The sequence below is a fragment of the Elephantulus edwardii genome, unplaced genomic scaffold, assembly GCF_000299155.1.
Source record: "Elephantulus edwardii isolate Elephantulus edwardi_28Jun2011 unplaced genomic scaffold, EleEdw1.0 scaffold00017, whole genome shotgun sequence".
In the NCBI taxonomy this organism is placed as follows: Eukaryota; Metazoa; Chordata; class Mammalia; order Macroscelidea; family Macroscelididae; genus Elephantulus; species Elephantulus edwardii.
Genome location: NW_006399767.1, coordinates 12,369,578 through 12,381,503, shown reverse-complemented (window position 1 = coordinate 12,381,503; position 11,926 = coordinate 12,369,578). Strand labels below are relative to the sequence as shown.

Here is an 11,926-nt window from a genome sequence, read left to right as displayed (position 1 = left end):
TACTAATAACGCAGACAATATGCATGGAACCCTTGTGGTGGCGGAACCCTAAGGCTACAACACCTTTTTAATCAGAGGCTCCAGGAAGAAGGTTGAGCAGTCTCCTCCCATTGCAATTTACAGCCTTAGAAACCTATGAGTCAGAATCGACTCATCGTTGGTTTATGAGTGAGTGATGTTCTTTCTTCGTGGTATTCAGGCTCTTCTTTCTCTGCTTAGTAAAAGGCTTGTGATAAAGGGCTAAAGTAACAAATTAACAAAGCCTTTTTTCTGATCAACAGAGCTCAAACTCTACAAAAGTGAAGCGCCCACCCCTAGCTACTCGGTTACGTTACCGCTACGTTTCCTGTCAAACACCACCACTAGTATCTCGCGAGAGTCACGGGCTCCGCCCACCTCGCCTGGACACGCGCGCCGCGTTCCATCCCGAATGGCTTGAAGGTTTTCCATCAGTTTCTGAGGATTAGAGTTTTAACAAGACAGTTCTTTGCTTTCATCCACCCGGAATCTCGCGAGACTTGCGAGTCCGCTCCCCACCCCACCCCCACCTGCGACTCCACGCTTGCGCATTCTCTTCAAAGCGGAAGGTCGCGCTCGGAGGAAGTGAAGCTTTTGCGTCCTGTGGCTTTGGTGCCGTTAGTACTTCGCTGAAGCAACACTCGGCTGTTTGCCGAGACACTTCGCCGCCAAGATGCCTCGAATTATGATCAAAGGGGGCGTGTGGAGGAACACCGAGGTTAGTCTCCTTTTCCCGCCGTCCGCTGCCCTCCGCTCCCCCTGGCAGCTTTTGCGCACGCGCGCGGACAGATCGGGGCGACTTGGGGGGGGAATACCCAGCGGGGTTTGCACCTTTCCCGTGTGCAGGGTCCCCTTGTTTGCTGAGCGCCTCACGGAGTGTGATTAAACCAACCGGATAGCGTGCCAGAACTACTGTCAGGGACTTTTTAGGCCTTCATTGAAGGGTTTCTGAATTAAGAGTCCCGACCCCTGCGCCCTGCGCCCCTCGCCTCGCTCTGATGGAACTCTCGGTGGTGGTGGTGCTGGTCGTTGGGGGACTCCCTCATTGGGCCTGAGCACCCGGCCCTTTTCTCTGGAAGGACGATAAAAATAGTGACTGTGGCCGCAACTTTAGCTCTTCGTTGACTTCGTGGCTGAAAGGGAAGCTGGCGTGAGTGCCAGGTGTAAGGATCTTGCGACAGATCCCCAGAACGATCCAGTCCTCTTAACTGCCCTGTCAATCGCGTGTTAGTCTGTATTGAAGTTAGATAGTCCGGAGCAGTTAGAACGAGAATAATGGCATTGGCCAGCTAAAGTCCAGTTGTAGGGTGCAGCGTCGCTGCAGCGTCGCCTTGGACAGTAACGACTCTCTGTGAACAACAGAACGATAAAATATAAGTGCAGATGGGAGAGTGCACTGAATTGATTTCTTTCCCCGAGTACTTCTCGTCTTTGCATGTTCTCTCTTTTACATGCTGTACTCTTCTTTTAATGGCCCACTGCTTGACATTCTTCCGACTGTTCTTCAAACCTCCACTCAGAAGTTTCGTGTAGCCTCTGCCCACTCACCACAGTTAGTTGCACACACACCCTGCCACCCCCAGTTCTCCACTGCACTTCTTCAATCTATTTGTTGGTTTGCTTTGTTTTTTGGCAAACATACCACTTCTCTGTGATACTGGGAGACTCTCTTAACTCTTTCTGAGGCCCACTCACTTTCCTTGTCTCTCAGGATTGATGAATAATATATAAGGAGTCTGAGTGGGGTAGAGGGCTCTGCTGCTCATTGAAAATGGATGGGTTGAGCTCTCACCCAGGACCTCTGCACAGGAAAGACATGGTAGGCCACTTCTGTAGAGGTGACAGCCTAGGAAACTTTGAGGGACAGTTCCGTTCTGTGACACTTGAGGGGAACGTAACAGTACCCACATCTTGAGGACTGAATGAGTTAATACATTTGGAATGCATCGAGTCTGACAGATAACACTGCAGGAAGACAAGGACCGGGCTTTACTGTCCTTAGGATTAGACTAGTAACCATCATGAAGTAGGTTGCAGTACACATTTGCAGAGTGAAGTTGTGGGATTGATTCAGGCCCATGGCAGCTCTGTATGTGATAGATAACTGCTGTATCTATCTATCTATCTATCTATCTATCTATCTATCTATCTATCTATCTATATATCTGTATATCTATTTGTTATTGTTGTTGTTAGGTGCTGTCAAGTATGACTCATAGTGACCTTCTGAACATCAGATCTGAGTGCTGACCTATCCTGTGCCTTCCTCACCATCTCTGAAACACTTGAGCCCTTTGCTGCAGTCATCTGGTTGGAAGTCTTTCTCTCATGCACTAACTTGTCACCTTTCCAAGGAATAGCCTCCTTGCTTATTAATTTTCTTGTCATTTGACATAAATTTTTGACAACAGTAAAAAAAGTACCATTTTGCTCCTTATAATGGTGTACGTCTGTCAGTTATATACGCTTATGTACTAGGCCAGGGTAACACTGGCAGTGATAGTTAAGGTTAAGGCCAAGTTGGCTGGACCATAATTCGCAGTGTTTTGACAGTTATGCACTCACAGGTTGTTTTGCATAGTGACTTAGTCTTTGTAACCTCACCAATCAGGAAGGGACAAATGAGTGAAGTTGAAGACATACATAAGTGCAGCAGTATTGCAACAAAGTTCCAAATGAAGGCTGTGAAAAGCCTGCCTCACTGAAAAAACTAGGTTATTAAAATTAAAGACATAACTAATGGGAGAGAGATTTATAAAATCAAGTAACAGTCCTGATAATATGTCCATAGAAGGATGCTGTCATTTTGATGTTGAAGAAGGAGCACCAGAGGGGTAGCTTAAACATAAGTAGGTAGGTAGCTCAGATCTGATGTAGGAAAAAGCCTAAAAGTAAAAGGACCCAAGTGCATTCATTCATTTCTGTAGTATTTCATCATTTCTGTAGCTTCTGACTTAGCTTGTCAGGCTACCCTAGGATTGGTTAAGTCCACATCCTGGGTATCCTGTTGAGGTGGTATCTGAGAGCCTAGGGAAGTTGGAGAGAGAGCTGACTGGCAGGATAGAGGAGAAATATTGCTTAGAGTAGACCTGAGTTGTGCTGAAGAAGAGTCTTGAACATACTGTGGACTGCCAAGAAAACAAATAGATCTGTTTTGGAGAGGATGAAACTGTTTCTCCTTGGAAGCTTGGATTTTGAAGCTCTGTCTCACATACTTTTTTGCATGTGGCCACGAGGGACCAGTACTTAAAGAAAAAGGACTTCATGTTTGTAAGGGTGGAAGGGACAGTGCAGGAGAGGAAGACCCCAGATGAGATGGATTGATGGAGTAACTGGGGGAATAGGGATAGGGGTGTGTCAGAGCCAATGAGACTGGCTCAGACAGGTCAGGCTTCAGAGCTGTTATACACAGGGTCGCTATGAGTCCTGGGTGACCAGACGGCACATAACAACAACAACAACAGAAAGAGAACTGAGGTATGGATTCTTGAGTCATAATGAGGGTTAAGGGCTTGAAGAGGAAATGTCATGTATGAGCAGGAGATAGGAAGCCTGAATTTGAATAAGTGAGTTCATGAGAGGCTGATTTGCTTGAGAACTAGGAAGTCTAGTTCTTTTTTTTTTGTGTGTGTGTGTTTTCCTTTTTTAAAAATAATTCTTTTTAGTGAAAGTTTACAGAGACTTAGGGTTTCCAGTCATTCATTTTTGCATTTTTCTCCCTGCCCACCCCCTCCCCCCATTCACTCTTCCTTAAAAGGAAAACTCTTTCATTGATACGCAATCTGAAGTCTAGTTAGTTTTTTTCTTAAGTTATATAGGCCAGTACAAAGTTAGCATTTTAGAAATGTCTTTTGAGTGAATGAATCCATGAATGAGCTATACAGTTTTGAAGATAATAACATCTGTACTTTAGAGGATAGTAACTTTTTGAAGCCAAATTTCTCAGATTGGATTATTGCCACTCCCAGTTTATAGGAGAGTAGAGAATGAGTGTGAGGGAGGGCACGATGATCTTATGATTAATGCTGATCCTGGCTTAAAATTGGTCATTATAGTAAAAAAGGTGTTTTTATTTTTAAGCGCAAAACGGATGTGCATGTATGTATCTTTCTTGTACATGAGTTTTTTCTGTAGTCTTTCAAAAGTTTAAATTTTGCGCGCCTGGGCGCCTTGGAGCCCTGCCGTTGGGTCCCGCCCAGGGTCCGCGGCCCAGCGTGAGGCAAGATGATGAGGAATCTGGAGAACCGGGACTCTCAAACCAGGCAACTGCAAGATGCTGTCACGAATGTGGAGAAGCATTTTGGAGAGCTGTGCCAAATCTTTGCTGCGTAAGTGCGCAAAACTGCCAGACTGCGAGACAAAGCGGACCTGCTGGTGAATGAAATCAACTCGTATGCCTCGACAGAGACCCCCCCAATTAAGACAGGACTTGAAAAACTTTGCTGATGAGTTTGCCAAACTTCAGGATTATCGACAAGCAGAGGTTGAAAGACTTGAAGCCAAAGTAGTTGAACCTTTGAAAGCTTACGGAACCATTGTAAAAATGAAACGGGATGACCTCAAAGCCACATTAACAGCAAGGAATCGAGGAGCTAAGCAGTTAACCCAGTTAGAAAGGACACGTCAGCGAAACCCATCTGACCGACATGTTATTTCACAGGCTGAAACAGAATTACAGAGAGCTATAATGGATGCTACCCGAACAACACGTCACCTGGAGGAAACAATTGACAACTTTGAAAAACAGAAAATAAAAGACATAAAGAGTATATTTTCAGAATTTATCACTATTGAAATGTTATTTCACGGCAAAGCTTTAGAAGTCTACACTGCTGCCTTCCAAAATATACAAAAGATTGACGAGGAAGAAGATTTAGAGGATTTCCAAAACACAGTGTATCCACCAGATTATTCATCTCGTTTAGATATTGTAAGAGCAAATTCAAAGTCACCTCTTGAGAAATCTCTGTCAGCCAAGTGTGTACCTGGAACCGGACAGGTATCCTCCACCTACCGACTGAAAAAGGATCAACAAGTGGATGAGGAGGATGAGGATGAATTAGACATGACAGATGAAAATTAATTTCCAAGTATTCTTCACATTTCTACTTTCATTTTATAATGACTCAGAATCCAAGATTACTAAGTTATAAAACTTTATCCTAGCTTGATAACCTCAAAATTAAATGTTACTGCTGGAAATGTAAAAATAAAATTAAAGATGACCAAATATTAAGGTTTTAAAAAAATCCTACAGGTCAGTCATTTCCATTTACCTAGTGGTATCTTTTTGAGTGTGTGTTCCATTTTCTCCTAAAGAGAGTATATTTCACAGTATTCCATGTTAATAATGTAGTAAGGCTTGTTTTTAAATGAGTGTCAAAAACTGAAAGATAAATAGTTCCACCTGGCTTCTTTCAGGGTAAGATTGTGTCCTATCTGGTTAAATGCAAGGTTTTATACTGTGAAGCCTTAAATCTTAAAATGGAAAGCTTTCCTTTTAAGCTTGATTAAAACTTGATGTTTCATGTGCTATATAAATTTACCTTTAAACAATAGTGAGGTCAGAATTTTAAAAATCAAAGACTGGGATATCAATAGTTTACAAATATATATAAAGCTATTATTGCAACTTTTTAAAAGGGGATATTTAATTCTGGTTTTTGAAAAAAACAAACCTATCAAACTAAAATGTTACACACGTGATACAACTTTTAGAAAGTAGAGAGTACGCCACATTGGAATACTGCATAAGCAAGCATACATAAGATCATAAATCATTAACAGTTCTTTAAGAATTTTACCAAATGACCGTCTAATGTTAAAAAAAAAGGTCAGGGGGAGCTCTGGTGGCCTAGTGGCAAGAAGCTGCACTGCAATCCCAGAGGAACACGGTTCGAATCCACCAGATGCTCTGCTGGAGAAGGACGCGCAATATCTTCCTGTACCAGTCAGATCTGATTTGACGGTACAGGCACACAAAATAATAAAATTAAAAAAAAAAAAGGTCAACTATTCCTGTAAATATGGAAGTTTAAATCTTTCAGTATGAAGCTTTTGTTTCTTAGGGTGAGATTATAATTTTGATAATTCATACATTAGGCATATAAAAATTATAAAATTTATCAACATGTTTCAGAGAACTGTAAATAGAGATACTTTCTAGAAAGCTTTGTGACTGTCATTCATGGTTCTATTCTTAAAACATTCTGAAAACCAATGATATTTTTAAACTTTTAAAACATTTTAAAACCAAAAGTATTCTTAAGGAAAAAAAAAACCAAACAAAAGTTTAAATTTTGCCTTTTCTCATTTGTAGTTTCATGATTAAATGTGCATTTTCTTTGACATTTCTTTTAGGATGAAATTCTCAAAGCAGCGGTAATGAAATATGGGAAAAACCAGTGGTCTCGGATTGCTTCACTCCTTCATAGAAAATCAGCAAAACAGTGCAAAGCCAGATGGTATGTACCAGTTAATGAATGGAAAACAGAACATGACTTTAATTATGATGAATAAGAAAAAAAAATAACAGTTCTGTGAGCATTATCAAAGAAAGCAGTGGTTATGATAAAGCAGAAATTGTGGACAGTATTGGGAATTTTAATTTTAGACTATCACTTATTTCCCTTATGATCTTAGGGAAATAATTTTTTCTAAGTAATATTTTATCCTCTTTTTCTGCTCTTCTTCCAAGTGGGGATAATAATACTTGAGAGTGCTTTGAAAAATATTGCATCTCCACATTGCATCTCCTTTTAGGGCCTGAGTCCCAGCTTAGAAATAGATTGTTTCATAGTTTGTAAATTGATTGCTTAGAATTTATTTTCCTAGATGGATGGTTGATTCCCATAATGGTTGATTTTTATTTTTTGAGCTCTGGTGACCTAGTTTGGTAGGAAGTTATGCTGCCAACCCCACAGTAGGTGATAGGAATCTGCCATTTGCTCCTTGAGAGAAAGATGCGCAGTCTCCTCCCATCCAGTTTACAGCCTCTGAAAACTCATTGGAGGGTCAGCTATGAGTCTGTTCTGACTCAGTGGCCTTGAGAGTTGAGAATAGTTGAGTTCCCTCATGGAGTAGTTGAAATATTGTACATCTCATAAACATGAGCCAACACTACATCTTTACTTCCTCTTTTAAGTCACACAGCAGGAGGTACATGTGTTCTTGCTGTCAGTGATATGGCCAGTCTTAACTGTATGGTCCTAGGAGCATATTTTGGATTATAAGGAATGAGTTAATTTCTTGGGCACCTGCACATAGGAAAGGATCAAAATATAGAGATTGGAACCAAAAAGAGGAAGGTGGTACTCTACCAGAAGTAGTGTTAATTTTTACTTTTCTCATAGAGTTAAACTCTTTCCTAATTTTTGGTAGGATTATATCCTGATGCCAGTTCCTCATCCAGCTAAGTAGACTGGAAAGGAAAGATGTGTGGGTGAGGCATTAGGAAAGACAGAATGATATAGTAATTTTACTTTAAAAATATGCGATAAATACAAGAAAATCTTATATTTGCCTTAAAAAGTAGGAAAAGGATGCTTTGACCTTGTAACTCTTATAAAGAGTCTTAAGTTAAATGCTTAAAAAGTGAAGATGTTATGAGAATGACTCAGAGAATGACATAGTGCTATGAAAACCTGAAACACTAAAATAAATGATGTCTTATTTCCAAATAATTTAAAAATCTCTGATAAAGTATAAAATAAAATAATTATTGTTGAGGATGAAGGCATGGGCTCAAGTTTCAGTGAAGCTGCCTTTTTTGAAGTTGTGTTAATCTTGTTGTTGTTGTTGTTATGTGCTGTCGAGTCGCTTTCGACTCATAGCAACCCTGTGTACAACAGCCCTAAACCCTGCTCTATCCTGTGCCAATCGTGCTGCCTCTGACACACCCATCCCGATTACCCCAGTGTTAATCTTACATAATTGAAATACAGTAAAAATTTGGAGAGATAAGGATTACTTAGTAGAGGCATTTTAACCAGTGAATATTCTTTTGTAAAAAGAACAGCCCTCCTAATTGAGAAAATGAGTGTTAGTATTTGTTTTTTTTAACATCAGAAGTTAGTATATTCTAATATGTGAATAGGATTTGTGCTGGGTGATTGGTTAATGGATAAATTGATAACTTTTTAATAGGTATGAATGGCTGGATCCAAGCATTAAGAAAACAGAATGGTCGAGGGAAGAAGAAGAAAAACTCTTGCACTTGGCTAAGTTGATGCCAACTCAGTGGAGAACCATTGCGCCAATCATTGGAAGAACAGCTGCTCAGTGTTTGGAACACTATGAGTTTCTTCTGTAAGTGAATCCCAAAATCAGTATGAAAATATATATGCGTCATTTGAAGGAGACTGAATGAACCTTTAGTGTTGCATTTCTTTAAACATTTAATTACAGAGCTAAATAAAGGTGCTCACGTTATTGGATGATATACTCAGCTATATGGTGGTGATGTTGTTGAGTGGGTACCAATTCATAGCAACTATCTGTACAACAGAACAGGGCACTGTCCTCACAATCACTGCTGTGTTTCAGCTTGTTGTTACAGTTACTAGAGTGGTCTGGCTGGTTTAGGGCTTCCACTTTTATGATGACCCTTGGTTTACAAAGCACGATGTCCTCCTTCAGGGATGACGACACCTTGATAATATGTCCAGAGTAAAGGGCATGAAGTCTTGTCATCCTCATTTCTAAGGAGCCTTCTGGCTGTGCTTCATTAAGACAGATCTATTTGTTTTGATGGTTAATGGTATATTCACTGTTGTTTGCTAGTATTGTAGCACAACTTAATGTACTAAGTTTTCAGTCTTCCTTATATATTTTATCTTTCCCTTGCACGTGAAGCAATTGAAAATACTGTTTAGTCTTCTGTTAGGTACTTTATAAGAGACTAATGAAAGAAATGTATGCATATTTATCACAGAAAATCTGGGGCCAAGATAGTGAAAATGAAAATAAAAATTGAAGACATTCACATTGCTGAGAGTTAACTTGGAACATTTTGGTATTTTACTAAGAATGTAAACATTTGTTTGGCTTTACTGAATTTATGATTCAGGGACTACTAGGATCTGATTTCATAAGGAATGGAAAGAATAGTGAAACTAGGGAGAATTTTGATGCCATCTTCTCTCCGAGATGAAACAGTGGTAGGAATGCTTGATACCTGCCCTTGGTATTGGGTTTGGGGTGGTTTTTTTTTTTGTATTGGGTTTTTAAAGAGAAGAGTGACCTAGGAAACCTTGTTTTTATTAGACTAAATCATGTTATAGTATAACTTGACTCCTCTGGACTCTGTTTTCCTAGGGATAAAGCAGCCCAAAGAGACAATGAAGAGGAAACAACAGATGACCCACGAAAACTTAAACCTGGAGAAATAGATCCAAATCCAGAGACAAAACCAGCAAGGCCCGACCCAATTGATATGGATGAAGGTAATCGGGTGCTTGTGAGGGATATATTTCTGTGGTAATGTTAAACTTACCAGGCCTTTTTTAAAAAACTTTCTTAGTTTGTTTCTAAACCTCTCTTAAAAATCCTGATCTTGTCAGCAGCTATGATTCTAAGTCTTTTTCCAGGTATCCCTCTTTTCTTTTTTATTATGCAGTAGTTGATTATTTTTGACCAGTGCCTCTGTATAATCTGTTTTCTCAATTCATTTAATTAGTTAAGCTCTACTATTAGGGGTTTCCTTGTGGCTAGATGTTAGGCCTTAATCCCATATCCTAATTCCCATTTCACAGGTAAACAACAGGATATTGGATCCTAGTGTTCTCACTATCTCTTTAACTTTGGGCAGGTCATTTAATCTGTGAGAATGACAGTACCACAAGACTGTGATAGAAATTTTATGATGACTGTGAGGCACTGGATCAAGAATGAGAGGAACTGGATTTTAGAACCATGTCTGCCACTCATTAGCTATTTATCCTTAGACATCTTGTAGTCCTCTTTGATTTTTTCTCTACCTCCCAGAAGAAGGATAATATCTACTTTACCTCAGAAGGTTGTGACACACACTCAGTGTTTGTGGACTTTTTAAATATAAAAGTTTAAAGGTAGTGATTTCCAAATGTGGACTCTTGGCTAGCTTGTGCCAGTATGGTTGTGTCATGGGGTACATACAATTACTAGCCCTCTCCTGGAGATAAATGGGTCTGAAAGTCTGTAAGGCTATCCTTGAATTTGAATTCTTTAAAATAGTACTCATAATTTCAGCATCTCTTCAGCCTTGTATGAGAATTGGCCAGAGGTAACAGTAATTATGTTTATAATTCTACTCTAGAGAGCATGAGAAATATACTGCAGAAGACACATAGTTGTTTTTTTTTAATATTAATGAGCATTTACAGAGATTTTGGATTTCCATTCATTCATTGCTGCACTTCTCTCCCTGCCCAGCCCTCCCCCCCACCCCAGTTCACTCCTCTCTTTCAGAAGTAAAAGAAACACTCCTTCCCTGGTACACAGTCCCCCCGCACCCCTCCCACCGCCCCAAGTACATTCCACTATGCAACCTTAATTGTGGACTTTTGTGATAACTGTAATACCCTATCATACATCGCTTTTAAATTATTCACTCATCTGTTTCAGTGCAGTATACACAATTTATCCAGTTTTTCTGTCTTACCCCAACCCTGATATCAATCCCATTTTACAACAGTGGCACCATGCACCATGTCCTTTTGTGACTGAGATATTTCACTCAGCATAATGTCCTCCAGGCTCACCCATTTTGAATAATATGGCATAAGTTCCTTGTTTTTCAATGCAGCATAGTATTCCATTGTGTGAATATACCACACCTTCTCTATCCATTTGTTTGTTGATGGCCACCTGGGTTGTTTCCAACTCCTTGCTATTGTGAACAGAGCCACGATAAACATGGGTGTGCATATATCTGCTTGGGTGTCAGTTATGGTCTCTTTGGGATATATTCCCAGTAGTGGAATTGCTGGGTCAAATGATATCTCTATTTGCAACTTTTTGAGAAAGCGCCATACCGCCTTCCACAGTGGTTGCACCATTTTACACTCCCACCAACAGTGAATAAGGGTTCCAGTCTCTCCACAGCCTCGCCAGCATTTGTTGCTTTCTGTTCTGTTAAATTTTGCTATTCTGACTGGGGTGAGATGATATCTCATAGTTGTTTTGATTTGCATCTCTCTTAGAGCTAGGGATTCTGAACATTTCTTCATGTGCTTGTTGGCCATCTGAATGTCTTCTTTGGTGAAGTGTCTGTTCATATCCTGTGCCCATTTTTCTATTGGATTATTCACCTTTATCTTGTGGTGCTCAAGTATTTTATAAATTCTAGATATAAGTCCCTTATCTGACATGTCATTACCAAATACTTTTTCCCAAAAAGACACATAGTTTTGAGGAGAAAGATGTGTTTTAATGCATATTAACAATTCCCTCATAGCTAATTAGTAGTTATAGTATTTTGTAATTTCTATTGTACAATTTAATTGATGATAATGAAAGATCTTACAGCGTACTTGCCATGTACTTAATATGTATGTGTGTTATTGTTGTGTACTGTCGACTTGGAACTTACTCATAGTTTAACCTCCAGTGGGTTTTCAGAGGCAATTAATCACATGGGAGGAGATTGCCTGTCTTGCTTTCAAATATGTATTTATTTATTATCAGTATTTAAATTAAGATGTAATTTTACTTGGTTCTTCTCAGTAGCCCTATAAAGTAAGGATTGTTAATAACCATTTTGTAGCTGATGAGACATATACAGGGAGAGTAAATGAGTTACACAAGAGAGCATGACTAGCTCTCTTTTGAGAGAGCTATCCTAGAGTAGGTGCTTGTGGTGAGAGTATAACTGGTCTGGGACAGTAAAAGAAACTTAAGTTCTATCCAGTCGCAGCCACCTTTCTATTCT

At 39.7% G+C, this 11,926-nt stretch overlaps 1 protein-coding gene across 1 annotated transcript in view; it reads left to right on the top strand.

The window, feature by feature from the left end:
• The first annotated feature begins 646 nt into the window (after positions 1-646).
• CDC5L (cell division cycle 5-like) overlaps positions 647-11,926 on the top strand; it is a 61,141-nt gene continuing 49,861 nt past the window's right edge. Inside the window, exons 1-4 of the mRNA XM_006882132.1 lie at positions 647-736; positions 6,379-6,482; positions 8,164-8,325; positions 9,334-9,461. Of these exons, the coding sequence (XP_006882194.1) occupies positions 692-736; positions 6,379-6,482; positions 8,164-8,325; positions 9,334-9,461 (439 nt within the window). The 5' untranslated portion in view covers positions 647-691. The remainder of the gene's footprint in view (positions 737-6,378; positions 6,483-8,163; positions 8,326-9,333; positions 9,462-11,926) is intronic.